The following is a 22,023-nucleotide window of genomic DNA, read 5'->3' on the forward strand; positions in this document are numbered from 1 at the left end:
AATCATTATCACAGCAATCAACACAATTCAGAGATTAAATCTCGTTTACACATCACACAAATGCCTGTTTTAGCAGCTCAAACCAGAACATTGCCTGTGTGCTCTTAGAAGTAAAAAATAAATGCATGCAACAAGAAAAAGTACAATTATAACATTGACAGGATCTTCTAACAGATGGAGATGGAGAGAGTCCAAACAGTGAAAGAGAGAGTGTTTCCCAACGCAGACTGTTTTATTATTGTGTGCTCTAATAAACTCATCCAAAGTGCTTTGTGAAACATATAGGTACAGTCGCTATCAGTTATCATAAAGGATAATACCTGAAAAGTGATTTGTTATAAAGAATGTGCAAAGTAACCGTTAAAATATGTCCGCGGGAACACTGCAGCTCCAAAATATGCAGTTTGATAACTAAAGGCAATATATATATATATATATATATATAGGCTATAATAATGTAGATGAGATGTTGTGCAATAGCATCTGTATGAGATGTTATGTAGCTATTATGTTATGTGAAATGCCAAATGTGCCTGAAATGAATACGAAATTGTTACAAATTGTCAGAAATATATATTATAAGTGCATGTAAACAATCACTAATGTATCTGAAATTCGTAGTGGATTATTCTGAGCAATCACGCACGTATATTCCAAGCTATTCTTACATCACATGCCGTGTTTCGCGCATACAGTGCGAGACCACATTGACTGTACACACACTTGTATAACCGTTTGTATAACACTTCAACGTACTCGGCTTTCCCGAACCAACCACGCACTTTTCCCTAGTCAGCGTCCCATTCACCAGCTTTCTCTTACTACTGATTTGCCTATACGCAGCGCACGTCGTCACTGGCCATGGGCGTCCACGTGAGACGTATAACATGCTTATGTAAAGAGACTGGCGGTCCTTTCGACCAATCACAGCGCGCTTCTGGTATTTCCGCATTTTCCGCATGCTAATAAGCGGAGTTTGACCAATAGGAGCGCGCGGTGGGAGGAGTTTGAATTCAGGTCATGCTGCGAGCTCGAGAGATCCAGGGCAGCGGTGTGAGGGAGCATTCTGTGCTGAAGTGTGTCAAACTGACTCCGCGGCTCGACTGGAATTTTAGGAATATATTTTACTAAGCCGGACTTTTGGCCGGACAGGACGGGGACCTTCTTTGAGACGTGCTTCTTGTACGAAAAGCAAGACTGTTTAAGTTGTCAGGTAGGATACATTCATGTTTTAAAGAGCCGGTGTTCTGACAAATAATGCTGCCTATCAGATTATGCTACCAACACTGTATTTATCATACTGTAAGGGTAGGTTTAGGGTTGGGGTAGGTGTACATGTTAATAAAGCCTCACACCTTATTAATATCATGCATGAAGCAAAATCTGATAGGTAACACTTTTCGCTATCGAATTATGCTACCATTGGTTTTAATGGGAGGTAGCATTTTTCGACAAGGCAGCACAAATCGACAGAACACCGGTGTTCTGACAAATAATGCTACCTATCAGATTATGCTACCAACACTGTATTTATCATACTGTAAGGGTAGGTTTAGGGTTGGGGTAGGTGTACATGTTAATAAAGCCTCACACCTTATTAATATCATGCATGAAGCAAAATCTGATAGATAACACTTTTCGCTATCGAATTATGCTACCATTGGTTTTAATGGGAGGTAGCATTTTTCGACAAGGCAGCACAAATCGACAGAACACCGGCGGTTGAGCTGTTGTATAACACTTTCCAATTTACTGCAATGTGACCAGTGCTCAAAAACAAGTTTGTGTCGTGAACATAAAGCGATGTTCATAAAGATGCATATTGCATGTGTAAAACACCTCGACTAGGTCATGTATATGTTAAAGATGTATATTTTATATATATTAAACTTAGGCGTTGCATAACTGTGTCAGCGATTCGGTCATCTCTGGTCAGTGCTCCAGAACAAAGCCCATATCACTACAGTTTTGTCCTCCTTATTTACCTCAACCACAAAAAGCCATATTACATTTAAAATTTAAATGCACCTTAATTACTGAGACTGCAATACGTTAGACTAAAAGTATGAGCCAAGAACTCGTAGTTATGAGCCAGCCTACTAGCCTCATTGTCATGGCAAACCATTTTAACATTAATTCCTTAAAACTAGCATCTTAGTATTTTTTTTAACTAGTACTGATTTTTACTTGTAATAAATTCAATACTAACTAATAACTTCCAAATTTCACTAGCAGCTATTCATTACTATCACTCTGAATATTAACTATTATGGATTCAGTCACTTATTTAAAAAAAATTGTAATAACTGGAATATATTCTATAGTTTAATAAATAAGTTGTATTATTCAGTTTGTTATAGGATAAGTGGAATATTTGCTAGGACTAATTTTAGTAATGAAGAAATATTTGTTTAGTTTTGTAAGGAATAATTAATATTTTCTAATGAATAAGTATTAATGTATATTGTATTTTTGAATAGTTAAAATGTAAAATTTACATTACATTACTTATTAGTAATAATTAAAAAAAAAAACTACTGCTAACATAATAGTAGATAGTTAATAAAACAATAAATGTTTAAATAGTTTGCCATACATTTCCCTCGCTAAAATGAATGAATCTCAGCTTCATCTACTGTAGCCTATGGGTCTGGAATGTGGTAATTATACGTCATTGCAGGCTGTATATATAATTGTCACGAGTAGAGTCATGAATGTTAGATAAGGTCTTGCCGTAAATTATGCAGAGTTCAGACTTATGCATGGGACAAAGAATGAAGCACTTATTGCATGTTTCAGTTTGTTATTTCATAAAATTTAAATCAAATTCCCTTCTAGTATGTGGTCATTTCAACTAAGAATACAGGAAATCTATATTTATTTCTTTAGGAAAAGGTTAGGCAGAATCAGTCAGTCACTCAGTAACCATTCACTTTCAGTGGGTCTTTTTGCAATGCAATGAAAGTGAATGGTTACTGAAACTATTTTTCAGCTTAATATATCCTTTTGCATTCCTCAAAAGCTGAAATGCCATATGGGTTTAGAACAACATGAGGATGAGTAAATGATGACTGAATTGTTATTTCTGGCTGTGCTTTGCTGTTAAATTGATTTTTAAAGAGTAAATATAGCCTGAAGTTGGCAGTTGTCCACTTTTGTTGCAGCGTATGGTAACTGGGTAACTGATTTTGAAGTCAGATATGCCGAGGTGGGGAAGGGGTGTTTGCTGGCTATTAAAACTGACTCCTTCCAAATACCTTACTCTGCCTCTAATGTATCAATCACATCGACTTCCTTGTGCATTGACATACAACAAACTGTCAAAAAATACAATTTAATTTTATAGCACTTTTCACAAAACACATTTCAGAGCAGCTTTACAGAAAATCATGATGTTAATATCTCAGTATGTTCATGCCTTATTTATGGTTTACATTGTGCAGCTTTGCAATAAAATTATACATAAATGCAATATACATGGACATACTTATATATCAAACTTTATATAAAGAGGTCTTTCTTTTTCAGCATATTCATCTCCCTGGTCTTTTCCTCAAAGCTGACTGCTAATTGTCCTTTTTTGGCAGTCATTTACCAAAATATTTTGCTTGATGTAAGCTAATTTGAATATATTTAGCGATTTTCATTTGCATGTTGTGATTTATTCCATTTAAAGTGTGCAGATTTAATAAAAAATAATAACTGCTTGCAGTCTTTAAGAAGTTCTCTTTCAATATCTGCTTTGATTTGTCAGATGCTGCATTTTTTAAATGGTATCAGGAGATAGAATATCAAATTTCTTGCTTTTCTGTCTTGTATTTAATCTATTTTTCATGGCCAAGACAGTAAATGTTCCACAGCTTGATCCAAATTAGAACCTAGTGCGATATTTAATTGTTAGATCTATTTTGGTTCAAGAGATGCTGGAATAATGGTTAGCAGCATGCAGCACTAACGTAATCAGGAACTGAGTGTCATTTGCACCTAACAGTAGTTGGAAACGCATATAATCTTGGTTTCTAATACTAGATAAGATATCGATTCTCATTTTAGCACCTATTGAGGGTAGATGTGTACATAGCACCTTAAATTGCTGAAATAAAAGATGCTTTGCGTTTATCTGTGTGAGTGGAAACACTATCTTTCTTCAAATAAAGCTGTTTTAAATACATGCTGTAGGCCCACCCAGGTCATTGTTGAACTTCGCACTCTGGCTATAAAAGAGATAGTGTAGGCGAGGAGTTTTAGTGATGTGTCTGATATCTAGACTCACTCAACAAGAGGCTGAAAGCATTGGCAGTTGATATGGGATTGGCTGCTGCAGCAGAGGCAGTGGGAGGGTAGGAAGTGATGACGCACGAAGGCAGTCCTCGGGTGCATTTTTATGTATTTAGACTATTACTGGCAGAGTGCCACACGCACAGTCCATCTAGCCAAAGCTTTCGTTGATATTATCTTTCCAAGTTTAACTTGAGTTTGTTGAGTGGTTCAGTAGATGAGAAACAGGACAGTCAAGGAATTAGATTATGCTGAGGATGTGATTTATTTAAACTGCAGTTTTATTGCAATTTTTTTGTGATTTTATTGTTGTTTCATTTGTAGCAATCTTTCAACTATTACAAGTGTTTGGCATGCAAACGTAGTTTTACTGCATTGCATCATTGTTTAGTGCAGACAGGATCTCATTTATAGACATGGACCTCATATACTGCATTGTCATATATAATTCTCTCTATGCCTTTGATTTCATCAGTTTGTAACTTGAGATAAACCTCCCTTTCCCGAAATGGGTCACTCTGACCCCCACAAAGCAAGTGAAATCTCTGCGTATCAGCTTTGACATTTTCCAGCTGCTAACCTGGCCATGCCACGTTCACCTTCTCTGGTGCCCATCTGTGCACCTAAAGGCGGTAGACAAGTAAGAGTGTAGATAAGTAATTGATTGATAGAGTGCTTTTTTCCTGGCTGGAGAGAGAGAAAGGTCTGGTTGAAACCAGTTGTGGCTGGAAATGCTTGTTGCGTAGTGTTATAAAGTGGGTACCAGAATAAAGGTCTGGCCTTTGTTCACTTTGCACACACATCTTGAGTTGGAGATCCCAGAAACCTCAAGAAACACTTCCTGAAGTTACTGTATTTATTCGCTCACCTATCTGAATCACCTTTTTAAAGGTGTTTCTTTTAGAACTGAGGGCTCGAAATGTCTCAAATACTCGATTGTGTATTGCAATAATGCATGGAGTTAAAAGAAAAACATGCTGAATTTAGTTTTAGAAGAATGAGACACAGCATCTAATCTGGAGGTCTCCACACATGTCCTTGTGTAACCCCAATCACATGTGTCTTCTTGGAAAGATTTGGTTAACTGCCTGCTGCCTGCTTGCAATATTACCAAACAGCTGTTTACAAGGACACTTTGGAATATGACTACCACAAAGACCTCAGCATTATGTAAGGCTAGGCGGCAATCAAGCAGCTACATCATTACATCAGTTCTAATGAGTCATATATAGCATGTTGAAAATTAATTAAGCTGTGTGCTGGTAGTTTTTTAATGACAAGTATGCTTGCTCTCTGTTTGGCAAAGTAAACTTTAGAGCGACAATGGCACATTCATGACATTTTTTAATTCATTAATTTTTTGAAATTATCAATAAAAATAACAGTTATATGTTAATATTTGTAGTTATTACAGGTTTTCATTGTTTTTGACACATGTAACCTTCCATTGTAATCATTTAGGTTGTTGCAACACACACAATTGTTTTTTTCTTTTCTTTTTTTTTCACAATTTCACAATTTTCGACTCAAATTTGTATGCCACCTTAAAAACAACTATACTAATATTTGTCCATTCAAGTACAATAAGACGCAAAAAAATAAAACTCAGTTTGGTACTCATCCTCTGGTTCAAAAATGTATTTTTCTTTTGCATTTTCCTGCACTTTAATTGTATAAAATCACTTAAATGCTTACATTGGTGATACTTAAAAAAGTGACATTTTAATCATTTGCCTGAGCACTGAATATAGTATATTTCTCGCTCTTCAACCCATTTAAAAAAATTGGAGAGCTCTACTGATAATCAAACTAATATGATATAAAAATAGGTGGTTCTGTAAATTCATGAATCTGTAAATATGATCAAATCTCTCAACAAGTCCTAAAACACAAATGTGTGTCAACAGATTGCGTAGTACAGCAACAGCTTAAGAACGGTTTTCCTGCACATACTATGACCTGATGGCACAGGATTGGCTCCATGACATCATGGAGCACAGACATCAATATCTGTGTTTAATCTTCTTCAGGACTGGTGAACTTCATGTAATATAAAATGTAAGAGTTCACTGACACGACAATTAAATGTTCAAAGGTGTTAATTTTGTTTTCGTCTCCTGCACAGATCATGAAAAATCACATTGGTGTGTCTTCTTAGCCTGCTAAATGTCGTTTACAATTGAAATATACATCTACATTGAACTGTATGTTATATACTTTTGGTTTTGATGCTGAATTGCATCCAAGGATATTCAGATGTTTGAAGTTCAGAATGATTTGAAGAAGTTCTCTTGTATATGTGAAGTCTTTAAAACCACAAAAATAAATGCATAATATTTGTGACATCACAATTAGTTCTAATTGTGTTAAAATGTTAGCATTTGAGGAATATGAACTATTTGCATTCAGAGCTGTCTGTAAACTTATGTAAGTCCTTATATAAAGCATGGAGTAGCCCATGTGCCATTGCTACACATTCAGTTACATAAATTACATAAACTTGATACTTAGTTATAAAACTGCCTGCAAGGCGGTTATGTGGTTCATGTTTATATAATTAGGTTTAGAAATTTGAATTGTTATTGGTGCTGATTGAAATGTTAGATTTATGTTGTTGAGATTTGGAATACAATGAAAGATGCTGAAGACCAGATATACTATAAATGAATTTGCTACAAGCCTATTTAATTAACCTGTAAATTAATCAACTTATGGAAATCTTGTTCTTGTCCCATTTATATTTCTTGACTTCTGTCTTTCATGTAGACAAACACGACCGAATTTAGTCAATCTACTATTAAGTAGCAGTTGTTAGTCCTTGAGGTCAGTGACCTGGAAAAAAAAATGCTGAATTGGCAGTTAGATTGTGACTATGGACTTTTGCTGGCAGTGGACTTGGACATTATATTTTTAGCAGGCAAAGTTTGTTTAAGAGGCCAGAGAGGTACATTAATTTGTCTTGTAAAGAGAGGATTTTTAATACTGTTTCCTTGATTGCTCTGAATTGCATTGCATCACCAGATTTATGGTAAAAAATATAATGTAGATAATTACAGTTTTTTTTATTTATTTTTTTTATTTAGGCCTACACTTTGTTTTTCATGTTTATATGCTAACAAGAAGATAGCAAGAACATAATAATGTTAGTCTAATAGCTACACATAATTATAATGTGGTCTGGTAAAATGTAAAATTTGCTTTGATGTGCTTCAAAATTAGGTTTCAAATGGTTTCTTCCGTTTAGTTTTTACTAATCACTGCAGATAATGTTTAAGCCAATGTACTGTTCCCAATAGTACCTATATGATTGTATTAGAAAGAGATATCAATGTAGGACTGTCAGCTGTAATTATATTAAAATGCAGTGTTCTGCTTTATGGCCCCCAGGCAGTGTATATCTCAGGAAGACGCCCTTAGGGTTTAAATAAAGTTCACTTTACTGGCTAATAATGTGTCATTTGAAGGTCACATCTCTAGATCACCTGATTTATGACTTTAAAAAGGACAAAAGTAGTCTCTAGGTTGCCAGGTTAAAGTTAAAGATTTACTCTAAAAGGCTGAAAGTTGCGTTTTCACGTGCTGGGGTTTACATAAGCTTATGTGTCTTGTCAAAAATATGGCTTAATAACTGATACTGTCTATTTCATTTACTGTCCTGATTAACAGTGCACAGTGCCTCCAGTGAGTTACTATATAACTAGAAATCCAAAGGTTAGCGGTGGCGTGTTATCGCCCTGTAGGTTACTGGGTTACAGAAGGTAGTCAGCCAGACATATTAATGTCTCATTGGTGCTAATAATTCAAACAGGTGTAAGTTGGGTAGGGCACCAAGTGATTAACCATTGACGTATATGCCAGGTAGGGCTGGTATTATGGTTGTAGTGGGTGATTATATTATATAAAGGCTACAATTTTGTTGTAACTTTTATACAGTGGGCAGGCCTGCTTTATTTACACATGAGAATGACAAAGAAACGTGTTTCAAACAGGGACAGAGAACAAAAAAAGTTGGTATTGAAGGGCAGACATTTACGCTTAGCCAGCAACCAAGTAGAATTTAGAATGTAGCATTCAATAGATATGTGTAAATAATTTGTGGCCTATCCAATCAGAATTCAAAGTCAGAATTATGCATTTTTAAAAATACAATTCAGTGTATTATTCTAAAATGTGCATTGCTATTGAATTAAAAAAAAAAAAAAAAAAATTTTAGATAGTGTTCATAAGTTTCGCCTTCGATAATGAACGTGATATTATGTAGCTTGTCATTGATCTACGGCTCTGTCTATTAAATGCCGCTCCATTGGAAAGCAGGTGATGGCGATTTAGTGGTAATCACGGAACCAGATTTACTGACTAGATGCACATGATCATATCATTAGATATATCGCCCAGCCTTAATATTATAGTTTTTTCTGCATTTTTGATCAAATAAATGCAGCCTTGGTGAGAAGAAAAGACTTATTAAAAAACATATATTCTGATTTTAAGTTTTAAGAGACTTTTTTTTTTTAAATCAACTGACAACCACAAGGTCATTTTTTTGAGAATGAATGATGCAAGACAGGTAATCCATTAACATACTCTATGCTCTGTCAATCCTACAATCCTGTTGGGTAAAATAGTGGTAGGTAAGTCATGAATCAGTAACCTGAAGGTGTCCTTCATTAATATGGCCAATCTCATTTCTATCCAGGGCCAGAAAACTTGGCTGTGGTCAGATTACTATTTATTTCCTCAGAGCAAAGGGATAAGAGTTTATTTTTTCCCACTGCCATTTTAATGGCAACATGAAGGGATGAAAACCAGTCATGGCCTGTTGTTGGTCCAGACAACTGTCTAGCATCTTTTATGTGCACTTGCTGGGATTAATCCTTTGAAGGAGGCAGTGTTTACAAGCTGAAATGCCACATCTGTTTGGCTAAAGGACACTGGACAGACACAACGAGGGGCGCCAGGGACTCCCACCTTTGAACGCTCAGTTTAGGCTCTCTGGAACCAGACAGGGGCCTGCCTATCTATAGGTTGTAAGAGTAGTGGATCAGAGAGGGTTGTGCATGCTTCACTTTGATGTGAGTTTGACTTTTTCAACTTTTAATGTTCTACTTTTGATGGGAGGGGCAAGTTAGAAGAAGAGCGTGCAACTGAAGAGGTGATTTTATCTCCTGTGCAGTGATCACATCCAGATTAGGTTTGCCCCATCTTGCCCTGGTTTCTTTTGACATATTTAAGCGTACCATCCACTTGTCGAAAATACAAGGGTTTTTGATTTTTGAGATTTGGGGTGTGCAAACAAAAACATACCCAGAGAGTGCACGTATACATACCTGATAAACAATAGACTACTGCAGGTGCACAATTCGAGTTCACGCATTCACTGCGTGAATTAGTCTATTTTAATACTTTTAGAATTCCCCCAATATTCAAGAATAGGTGGCAAAAATGCCCCTGTATGACGTTTATGTTATGTCTCATCTGACTTACATTTTAGACACAGCAGTTCTTGTTTTTTCTGTATTTCAACAATGAAAATAGTTCCAAACAAAGCCACAGCAGAACTGTTTTGCATCTCTGAGCAACACACAACAGTGATTCGTTATTGAATCAGTAAGCTGTTTGAATGAATTGGTTAAAGGAATGACTCCATGACTTACTCATGCAGTAATTTGCCGATTTTAGGCTTATAAAGAATGCCCCCTTCCCATATAATTTCAAATATCAGTATTCAGCATTTTGTTTTAAAATGTAAAAACATTAGTTATGCATTTGTAACTGCAGGTTCAATGGTTCATTCTAAATGCCACATCAGATGCAGATTCTGTGCCACCTCTGCATTGCAAACACAATTTTTTTTTATACTGATTTTCATTTGATTGGTAACAGCCCTGTAGCGTCTTAGAATTTGAATTTGATTAAATTTCAGAAATTGCCACAAAAGATAATGTGTACATTTATGTATGAAACAATTTGGCCTTTTATAAAGGTAAAAATGCCCATGAAAGGTATAAATAAATTTAAACTTAAAAGCTATTTTCTGTTACTCTTGCAAACTAACAACTGCACAGAATATGAAGAATATCAAAAGCTTTGGTAGTCAGCTGTCCACGGCAGTCCTATACCCGTCAAAGTACCAGCAAAATATTGTCTAATTATCTTTATTCAACAAAACTTTCAAAAAATGTCAGATGATTGACTCATTTTCTCTCTGTGTTTATTCCCGTAGAAATACAAATGTTGTCTACATTCCTTCTATGCTCCCCATCATGAATATGATCTGATCTGCTGGCTCCTTGCTTCACTTCTTCAAAACTATTCCAATGTCTGAGGACTCAGAATCCAAACCGTACCTGTTCTCCTCCCTGGAGGGGCAGAATGAAGCAGCCGGATGCAGTTCAATGTCGACAATGCATCGTATGGCCAGTTTCACAGAGGGGGCCAAACTTGACCTTGCATCTGAAGGTAGCGACAGCAGCCAAGACACTCCCACCTCACCCCACAACAAACGAAAGATGGCACATTCCCTCCATGAGGATGTGGAGATGAAGAGCAGTGGATCCAGCGGGAGTGGAACAGAGTCTCATGGCAATGAGTCTCATGGTAATGATTCCCATGGAAATGAGTCCCATGGCAATGAGTCTTCTGGGAGTTCCAATAGCCGAAGCAAGGATTCGGCGCTATTAGAGTCATCGGGGAGTAACAAAAGGTAATTTTGTTGTATTCTGTTTGTCTGTATATATATGGGTGCCTCAAAGGCAGTGGGTGCATCTCAATCAGCTCAGTAGGCAGGGCACTGATCATGGAGTCAGCCATTTGAAATGTTGTCTCAATCGTGCTGGAATTTTCACTCCCTATTAAAACCCACAACACAATGCAAATGCATTCTCATGCTAAACATGGCCAAGGTTTCAAAAAGTGGTTTGGATATATGACAGTAGTTCTGTGCCAAATACAGTACTTCCGGGTTTGAATAAGATTTGGAGCGTTTTTTTTTAGTATGGCCGTGTATGACGTTTATTTGCATTTGAGAAGAGCGGAATTCCTTGTATGGGCACTTCTCGCTGAAGAGCGCACGCACACATTAACCAAACTTTTAAGAAGTCCATGGTCATCAACGTGCTCCATTCGGGTTAGGGAAGTCTTTGGCAGTGCTGCACAGGACTTGCTTGAAAAGAATGTCTCCAAGGAAGTGTGTTTTTGGTTGTGAGGGAAAGATAACCTTGTTCAGCTTCCCAAAGAACCCAGCGATGGTGACAAATGTTTCGTAAACAAGGCCCAGTTCAATACGCGATTTGCACATCGTTTGATTCTGAGAGATAGAGTGATCCCAGCGATAAAAGGTCCCTGTCATGAGTCAGAACTGCAGACGGTGAGTTAAACGGCATCAAATTTCTGAGTTTTGTCGGTGAGTGCTCACAATTCTTTAGGTCTGTGCCTGTATTCAAGTACATGATACACTGATTCAGTAGCTTGGGATCTAGAGAGCTGATTGAGACACACCCCCTGTTCACACCTAGTATTAAGATGCATTTTTCTTATCCAATCACAAGTGGACAATGTTAAATACAGGTGTTAATGGGTTGGGAAATGTTTTGAGTTTGTCTACTTTTGAGCACTACCAGGGGTAGTTGAAAACACACTCATGTGGTCGAATGTATTCAAACCGCCTCCTCTCTGTCGACTGACCTATTTCTTAAACATTATGGGATGTATTACTGACGTTCACTAGACAGATAGGATTTTACACTTTGCTGGTTGAAATCGTAAGTTTGGTTTGAAGAAAAAAAAAACTGTAAAAAGCACAATGTTTTCTTACCATTGCTGATTCTAACACAAACCCACAGAATTCAGCATAATTTTGTGGCTTTTGGAGCGGAAATGAAAGCTGCTATCCATATTATTTTCCATTGTCTCATTTTGCATTTGTATGTTCTTTGTACAAGCTTATTTCAGAATATTAGACACATTTACACATTTACCACCAGGTGTATACAGGGCCAAAATCTTTGACAATAGCTGTATGCGCCCAGAACAAATTACTGTGGATCTGTTTACATTACCATTCAAAAGTTTGGTTTAATAAATAAATATCAGTAAAAAAAAATTATATTTTGAAAAAATATTACCATTTAAAATAACCGTTTTGTTTTATTCTGAATCTACTGTTCAAAACACTACCGTTCAAAAATTCGGAGTCTGTGAAGTTTTTAATGTTTAAGAAATAAATTCAATTATGCTTATGCTAATGCTTCATTTATTTGATCAAAGTTACAGTAAAAACAGTAATATATAAAAGAAAAAGAAAAACAGTTATTTTCTACTTTAATGTAATTTAAAATTTATGTTTTTTCCTGTGATGCAAAGTTGATTTTTTAGCTTCATTACTCCAATCTTCAGTGGCACATGATCCTTTAGAAACATTTAAATATGCTGATTTGCTGCACAAAAAACATCTCTTATTATTAACAGTGTTGAAAAAAGTTATGCTTCCCAACTTTTAAAAGGTAGTGTAGTGTAGTGTGCTTATAATGGTCTAGGAACTAAACAGTTGTTGAGGGCAAAGTTCTGCTTCACCAGCATTTGACTTTTCAGCATTACTGCTGTCAATGTGTTCTTTACATTTCACTATTGAGCATTTTACAGTCTTTATATATTTATGATTGTAAATAGCATTATTTTTTGAACTAATTGTGCATAGATAAAATATCTTTGCAAAGTTAAGATTATGATTTGAATGCAGCTGTAATGACCTCAAACTGATTGACAGACTACATGCAATATGTGTACTTTTAACAATGTATAACATTGTTATTTAATAATATATTTATAACATAGTTAACTATTTATTTCTTGTTAGTGTGCAAGCATAATTTGGATTGCGCAATTTCTAGATTCATCTCCTTGGAGACTGTTTGTTTTACAGTATTGACTTAGTCCTGTATCAACCATATGCCAAGAGGTTGCATGCAGACACTCGTGCCATTTGTTTAACCACTGAAGTGCTCTGGTAGTGTTTTGGTTTGCCAATAGATGGTAAACCACAGAATTTGAATACCTTTTCATCAACATCAGTGAGTTTTTCTGTATCCTAAGTAACTCCGACGTCATTTCTAGCCTTTTAAAAAAGCTCCCCCGTATATATGACTATGATTGGTCTAACATGTGACAATGTAATTTATGTGCACTTCCAGCTTCATATTGTGGACTATAATTTACAGTTTATTGGAGCAATGTTGCTAAGAAACATTCAATTTAAAACATACAGTGAAGAGTGGGAGAACTAATGTGGAGAATTGGTTTATTGACTCTGGTAACACTTTAGTTTAGGGACCAATTCTCACTATTAACTGTTCGCTTCATAGCATGCATATTACTAGCATATTGGCTGTTTATTAGCTCTTACAAAGCCTAATAAACAGTTGCCTAATTAATGCATGAGTATGTTTTAGATCCCTACCCCATACCTAAATTTAACAACTACTTTACTAACTATTAATAAGCAACAAATTTGAAGTTTTTGGCAAAATTCATAATTAGTAGTTAGTTAAAAGTGAGAATTAGTCCCCAAACTAAACTGTGACCATGACGCTTATGGTGCAGAAGAGTGTAACATATGCTTAACAAAATGAATGTTTGATTGGGATTTTGTCACCTGTTTCACCAGATGTTAGGCAAAGTGCATTGATTGCTGACTCATTCAAAACCTGTTGGCACCAATTCCTACTTTCATCTGTTTGTCTCCATCTCGGGTCCTCCATTAATGGGATGCTTCCTTGTGAATACCTTCAAGAGATTTAAAAATAGAATTGTGATGATCATGGTTGCCATAGCAGACTTTACAGATGTTGGAAGTGGCAAATAAAAAGATAAAAAAGAAAAGTTGTTGAGATATCTCATTAACACGAACACGGGCATTAGGTTTATTCTTTCTGGATTCATTTGGTCATTTTAAATATTTGTGCTCCAACAAAGACATTAAATAAAGTCAGCAAGAGTTATATTTGGTTCTGCTTCTTTGGATTATATTTATCTGCCAAGGCCATATCTAGCCCATTTTTCATAATTTTATTTTATTTGGATATTTTATATTGAGTAATTTTTCATATTTTTTATTTAATTTAAATTATTTACAAAAAGCCTGGCATTGACTACAGAAAATATTGTGATAATATATTAAATCCAATAACTAATATATAAAAACTGATGTTCTTAAGCTATGTTTAAACATATCGTTGTTGAATTTTCCAATGTGTTTCACATGACATTACAACGTCAGTATTTAATTTCTTTTTGGTTAAAAGTGTGACCAAACTATTAGTTATTTACTCCTCATAAGATAAAATTAGTGAATACTGTTTTCTTTCAGGCAGCATAGTGCGTCAGAATGCTGTAAGGTCTCTCAGGACACTGTTATGAATCATTATCACATGATACCCAAGTATGAATGCTGTTTTATAGTGCTCATTCAGATCAAGAAATGAATGAGACAAAATAATAACAAGAGGAAATTAAATATTTTTATATCACATTACCATGATGTAAATTCCGATTAAAAATATTAGCACCTGTCGGTCGGTCCCAATAGCCTCATGGGCAGCCTGACATATAGCGCCATTGCGCTTCAGACGTCCTGAGTTCAAGTACCAGCTCACAGACCTTTCCTGACCTATGTCAGTCTATGGATCTAATCATCAGAATAAAAAGGTGCCGGTCATATAATTAGAATATCATCAAAAAGTTCATTTAATTAATTCCATTCAAAAAGTCAAACTTGTATATTATATTCATTCATTACATACAGACTGATATATTTCAAATTTTTATTTCTTTAAATTTTCATGATTATAACTGACAACTAAGAATATTGTGAAAATGTTTAATATTGAAGACACCTGGTGCCACACAGTAATCAGCTAATTAATTCAAAAAACACCTGCAAAGCCTTTAAATGGTCTCTCAGTCTAGTTTTGTAGGCTACACCATCATTGGGAAGACTGATGACTTGACAGTTGTCCAAAAGACGACCATTGACATCTTGCACAAGGAGGGAAAGACACAAAAGGTCATTGCAAAAGAGGCTGGCAGTTCACAGAGCTCTGTGTCCAAGCACATTAATAGAGAGGCGAAAGGAAGGAAAAGATGTGGTAGAAAAAGGTGTACAAGCAATGGGGATAACCACACCCTGGAGAGGATTGTGAAACAAAACCAGTTCAAAAATGTGGGGGAGATTCACAAAGAGTGGACTGCAGCTGGAGTCAGTGCTTCAAGAACCACTACGCACAGACGTATGCAAGACATGGGTTTCAGCTGTCGCATTCCTTGTGTCAAGCCACTCTTGATCAACAGACAGCATCAGAAGCGTCTCGCTTCAAAAAGGATTGGACTGCTGCTGGGTGGTCCAAAGTCATGTTCTCCGATGAAAGTACATTTTGCATTTCCTTTGGAAATCAGGGTCCCAGAGTCTGGAGGAAGAGAGGAGAGGCACACAATCCACATTGCTTGAGGTCCAGTGTAAAGTTTCCACAGTCAGTGATGGTTGCCATGTCATCTGCTGGTGTTGGTCCACTGTGTTTTCTGAGGTCCAATGTCAACACAGTCGTATACCAGTAAGTTTTAGAGCACTTCATGCTTCCTGCTGCTGACCAACTTTATGGAGATGCAGATTTCATTTTCCAACAGGACTTGGCACCTGCACACTTCCAGTACCTGGTTTAAGGACCATGGTATCCCTGTTCTTAATTGGCAAGCAAACTCACCTGACCTTAACGGCATTGAAAATCTATGGTGTATTGTGAAGAGGATGATGCGATATACCAGACCCAACAATGCAGAAGAGCTGAAGGCCACTATCAGAGCAACCTGGGCTCTCATAACACCTGAGCAGTGCCACAGACTGATCGACTCCATGCCACACTGCAGTAATTCAGGCAAAAGGAGCCCCAACTAAGTATTAAGTACTGTACATGCTCATACTTTTCAGTTGGCCAAGATTTCTAAAAATCCTTTCTTTGTATTGGTCTTAAGTAATATTCTAATTTTCTGAGATACTGAATTTGGGATTTTCCTTAGTTGTCAGTTTTAATCATCAAAATTAAGAGAAAAATAAACATTTGAAATATATCAGTCTGTGTGTAATGAATGAATATAATATACAAGTTTCACTTTTTGAATGGAATTAGTGAAATAAAATCTACTTTTTGATGATGTTATAATTATATGACCAGCACCTGTATTCCTTCAAACCATTTTTCCTTTCAGGTTTTGCCATATTATAAGCATAGTTTTCTATACAAATAATGTAGTAGTGTCCACTCTGAATAGGTGATTGAGTGGATACTCTGGACAGCTGTAGTGCCCAGCTCCATCAATGTGTCACTGCAGACCTATGTGGCATGGTTTCCATTAACAGCGTACTGTTTGTTCTTGTGTACAGGACGGGTGAGGTCCAGTGAGAGCTCCGGAAAAGTTGGGAGTTTCTTCCTTTCGTCAGTCTTTCTTTCCTCTTCTACATATTTTTTCCTTAGCTAGCAGTCAGTCTTTGACTTTATAAAAACGAAGAATATATTGATTGTTCTTGAATTTAAATTGTTGGACTCTGAACACAGTGCTTCCCATTCCCATTCTCATATTTACCTTTTAAGTGGCATCTGTAGCAGTCTATGAGGGTCATTTAGATGTGTTCCCTACCTAACTGCTCATTGATTCATGAATTTCTTTTGGGAATCAGTCCCTGTTTCTGTATACAATGAATGGGTGAGGCAAAATGAAAGGCCTGGAACAGTTTTTGTTCGATTTCTCTTTCTTTGTATGTCTTTTTCACACACAGTTATGTCTTTCTATCTATCTGTCTGTCTTTCGTCCTTTCATCTATCTTTCAGTCTGTCCGTCCATCTGTCCATTCATCCATCTGTCTTTCCATCCATTCATCCAACCATCCATCCATTTATGTATCTATCTGTCTGTGTTTTCATACATCCGTCTGTTTGTCTGTTGTTCATCCTTTCATCTGTCTGTCCATCCATCCATATATTTATCTATCCATCTGCCCATCTGTCTTTCCACCCATCCATCCGTCTATCGTATCATTGGACATGAATTAATCATGGACATTTGTGCCACATGAGTCAAGTTAGTCTGACCCAATTAACTAGTCTCAAAGTGATTTTCTATGATTTGATGACAGAATTAATTTATTCAGTTTCATATATTTTGTCACATGATTGAATAATAATAAGATTGCACTAGGTAGCTACGAGGCTATAAATTAGCAAAAGCACATATTAGCATGCTAAATGCGAAGCATTAATTGATCCTTGAGCAAAGCAGTTAAAGCAAATTCTCCACTCTTCTCCATAATGGTATCCCAGTGTAATTTAAGCAGTTCTAATAACTCCAGCATAATTGAATATTAAAGACTGTCAAGTCTCTCATGTTGCTCAAAAACATAAAATAACACTTATTTTAATTTTTACTCTCTTCATTTAGTCCCAAGCAAAGCATGCTTGCAACTATAGGTTTAGCAAAAAATATTTTCAAGTATTTGATTGGTTCACATTCAACCTTAATAATTTAAACTAGAAAATTGTACATAACTAAATAAGAATTGGTTGCCAAGTATTGAAGCAGTAAACAAAATTGAAAAAATAATTTCAAATAAGAAAATAAAATGTTCTCCATTATCATCAGCCTTTAAAAAATCCATAATGGTCAATTATATGAAATTCTTACATTCCTGTACTAGTATACTTGTTCAAATGTGTCGAAGGCTATGTCAGCATTTTATAAGGCCACACTTCCTTGCATGTGTAGTTAAATAATAGTATAAGTAATCTTCCAAATTGTCCAATCTCATTAGACTCCTGAACTGACTGTATCAGTAGCATCGAAACACATTGCCCTGCTAGACTAACACAGATGTGCTTTATATAATTAACTCACCTACAGCTAAGAAGTGCAACATGTGAAGCCCATTTCAGTTCAAAGCTACTTAATGGGCTATTTATAATCACTCCTGGTGTATTAATGTCCCTCTGCATGTCACCTGCAGCTGGACGTTGGACTTGTTATAGTATCAGCGCACTAAGTTGAGTGGTTTAATCCACTTTGGTCTGTCTCAGTTAACTTCTTTACTAGAAGCCTGCAATGCAAGCCATTCTTAGCTGTGCTAATGGGGGCCTGGCTGGGAATGGCACATGGCATCGTGTTTTTGTGGCAAAGTAAAGATAGTGGATGGGTGAAGATTGGATAACTGAGATGGAAGGCAATGTCCAAGTGACCTCCATCTGGAACAGGAGCACCTATTCTCTGTTTGATTGTCCTCAATGATTGAAAATGTCCTTTGAGAATGAGGTTTTGAGCTGAAGCTACTGCTTGCTTTTTCTCTTGCAACAACAGCCTGTGCTGACTGCTTCAGCAGGCATACTGAATGACTCGTTTCTCGATAGTGTCGTCATGTTCGTTGCATGGGATGCACTGAGGGGATGTTTCTGAGTCAAACCTGATGTCAAACAATTTGAGATTAATGCAGATGTGCAGTATTATGTGTGTGGTTCTTTGTTGGTTTGGGCCACTTTATTCATTTTAAACTTCATTTAATCACAATTGTAAAGCAATAAAGGGTATCGTTCCTGATAAAATGACATCTGCTCAATTACTATTCATAAAGGATTTTCTGTAGTTTATGACTTGTTTTATGATGGCTTCATGTGTCTTCACTCTTTTTACAGCTCCAACTCTCATAGTCCTTCACCACCCAGCAGCACGAACGCCTTCAGCCTTCTGAGTGCCAGTTCAGAGCAGGACAACCCATCTACCAGCGGCTGCAGGTTAAACATGAACACACATGACCCGTCTACCAGTGTCTGCATTTATTTTATTTTATTTTATTTTATTTCATTATAAATTGTATTTTTATTTTTTATTTTATTTTTTTTTGTTATGTTTTATATTAAGTTGTTCTGCACCCATCAATAAAGAACTGCTTTTTTTTTTAGCCAAACATTTTTATATTTACTATAAATATTTATTTATTTTCAAAATGTTTACAAAATAACTTAATTTTGTATAAGCATAATTTCATTCAAACTTGATGTATTCTATACATTGCATAGAATTATCTGTTTAGAATGGGTTTTATTGCTGACATATTTGTGCATGTGTATTTTTTGGGCACCTGCAGTAGCGAAGAATCCGCCAAGGCAAAGACACAGAAAGAATTGCTTAAAACTTTGAAAGAGCTGAAGCGTCATTTGCCGCCAGAAAAGAGGAACAAGGGCAGCAAGTCGACGACGCTCAACACTCTAAAATATGCCCTGCGCTGCGTCAGACAGGTGGAGGGTGAGAAATACATTATGATGTTCAGTATATCATTACATAAGTTCTGCCTTAAATTTGCCTGACCACAGGGACATAGTCCTAATGTCTAGTACATTATCAATATATTTTATGAGTTTCATTTTGCTTGCAATGCAAATGAAGCCTAGGTGCATATAAAAACACATTTAAGACCTAACTAGGTCCATTGGTAATACAAGCAATATTTCAGCAACTTAGAACTACTTGGTGAACATCATGTCACATGATCAGTAAACTGATCAGTTTTATGTCTGTCCATTTTTAAATTGCATTTTACAATGCATATCTCATTTAATATAAAAAGTGAAATATGACCATATATCTAATACAAGATTTGAGGCTATTTGTTATGCATTAATTAGAGGAGAGAACACAAGTAACCAGTCGAACCTGAGCTAATACACTACATGTGTTTTTCATGTTTTTTTATTATTAGGTCCATATCACACTTAATTTGTCAATTGAATTGGCTTAATGCATTTATTTTGACATTTTTATTTCAGTAAATGAAGAATACTACCAGCTGCTTATGATAAATGATAGTCAGCCATCAGGGTTTGACGTATCATCATATACTATAGAGGAGATAGACAGCATCACCTCTGAATACACCCTCAAAAACACAGTAAGTATATGTTTTCAATAAAAAAAATTTATTTATGTATGTACATTTATTTATTCCAGTTTAATTGTTTCAGAAAAACTTGCATGATTTCATATTTCAGTTGTTCTCTTTAATAATCATTGATCATGGGATCTTTGTTTTACAGGATATCTTTGCAGTGGCAGTGTCACTCATCACTGGAAAGATTGTCTATATTTCAGACCAGGCCGCCTCCATCTTGAACTGCAAACAGGATGTGTTCAAGAATGCTAAGTTTGTGGAGTTTCTAACACCGCAGGACGTTAGCGTGTTTTATAGCTTCACCACACCTTACAGGCTGCCGTCTTGGAGCATGTGCACTGGCGCAGGTACGACAAACACATCAGTCATAATATCTATAGATTTATATTTCCTTTACTTGTCTTTTCATTTTATATATAAAAAAAAAAACCTGCCTATGTGTTCTATACTAGACTAACTGAGACTTGTCATGGCACTTGTATACTGTTGTTGTTCTCTTGTTGACCTGACTGCTTCTATGGTTCTCATTTGTAAGTCGCTTTGGATAAAAGCGTCTGCTAAATGATTAAATGTAAATGTAATGTAAAATATCATATCTTTAGAAGTTAAAACCAAGACATAAGAATAAAAAAAAATCTTTCCCAGTTTTCACCTATTTCACCTAAAGGTGACAGAACACAAGCACCAAATGTGCACAGATACGAAAGGCTTTCTGTTTCTTATTCATTAACAAAACCAGTGCTAATTATTGAGGTGTCTTTGTTGTTGCAGCAACCAGTATTAGCTTGAGCTGACAGCGGATTTAGTCACCTCTGAAAGACAAGATGCTGTTGAATTAAACCTGAACTCATCACTCTTGTTTTTCCTCCTTAAAGAGTCATCACCTTCAGACTGCATGCAGGAGAAATCCTTCTTCTGTCGCATTAGGTGAGTGTTTGTGTGTGTATGTGTGTGTTGGAGGGTTGGAAGTATCCTGTGCACCATCTGTTCACCATGATTTAATTCATAGTTTCCCCTTTTTGAATCAGTCTAAGGGAAAGAAATTCTGGTGAGCTTTTGTCTGAGTGAATAGGAAGATTTGATTACTAATACATTTGACATTAGTATGGAAAACATGCGTTCAGTAAACACCTGTTAAGCAACGAAGGACAGTCAATTGCTAATAAAAACTCAGACTGAACACTTGGGTGGTAGAACAGGATTTCTGGAACTTCCCAATTCCAGTTGCGAGGGTATCGGGAATCAGTATCGGTTAAGTGTAGTCATGGAATTTCTGATTTTACTGTTTAACTGTTTTACTGTTTAATATTATGTATTTTACGATTGTCAAAAGTACCAGCGTCGGTACTGAAATTTGAGCACTGTTGAGTGGATTCTTAAATACTTCTGATTGGCCATTGTGTTCGGGTGATCAACAGATATGTCTTTGATTGGTTACAATAATCATCACTCACCGCTCTTCACCAATCACTTACACAGATACAAAAAAGCTAATCATCCCAGTAATCTGGATAATTGCTTCTCAAAAAAAACTAAAATAGATATTGCTGTTGGAGGACCAGTAATTGAACAGAAAGTGTCATTCATTCAGTGGAGAATTCACGGTGTCAGCAATTTTAAGCAGTTAGTCGATCCTCCACAGACAGTGCACGTCCTGAGCGAGATCCAGTTCACGGACCTAAAACTTGTGCCAACTTTATTGAGATTAGGCCATATCAACCAGTAATGTCATTTACTGCAACAGACGGTAGAAAGAATGATATGTGATT

At 36.2% G+C, this 22,023-nt stretch overlaps 1 protein-coding gene across 1 annotated transcript in view; it reads left to right on the plus strand.

The window, feature by feature from the left end:
* The first annotated feature begins 1,004 nt into the window (after positions 1-1,004).
* LOC132154565 (period circadian protein homolog 2-like) overlaps positions 1,005-22,023 on the plus strand; it is a 32,622-nt gene continuing 11,603 nt past the window's right edge. The window contains exons 1-7 of the mRNA XM_059563179.1: positions 1,005-1,213; positions 10,502-10,981; positions 19,002-19,094; positions 19,448-19,611; positions 20,133-20,254; positions 20,400-20,601; positions 21,130-21,181. Of these exons, the coding sequence (XP_059419162.1) occupies positions 10,596-10,981; positions 19,002-19,094; positions 19,448-19,611; positions 20,133-20,254; positions 20,400-20,601; positions 21,130-21,181 (1,019 nt within the window). The 5' untranslated portion in view covers positions 1,005-1,213; positions 10,502-10,595. The remainder of the gene's footprint in view (positions 1,214-10,501; positions 10,982-19,001; positions 19,095-19,447; positions 19,612-20,132; positions 20,255-20,399; positions 20,602-21,129; positions 21,182-22,023) is intronic.

Source organism: Carassius carassius, chromosome 12 (genome assembly GCF_963082965.1).
Source record: "Carassius carassius chromosome 12, fCarCar2.1, whole genome shotgun sequence".
Classification (NCBI taxonomy): domain Eukaryota; kingdom Metazoa; phylum Chordata; class Actinopteri; order Cypriniformes; family Cyprinidae; genus Carassius; species Carassius carassius.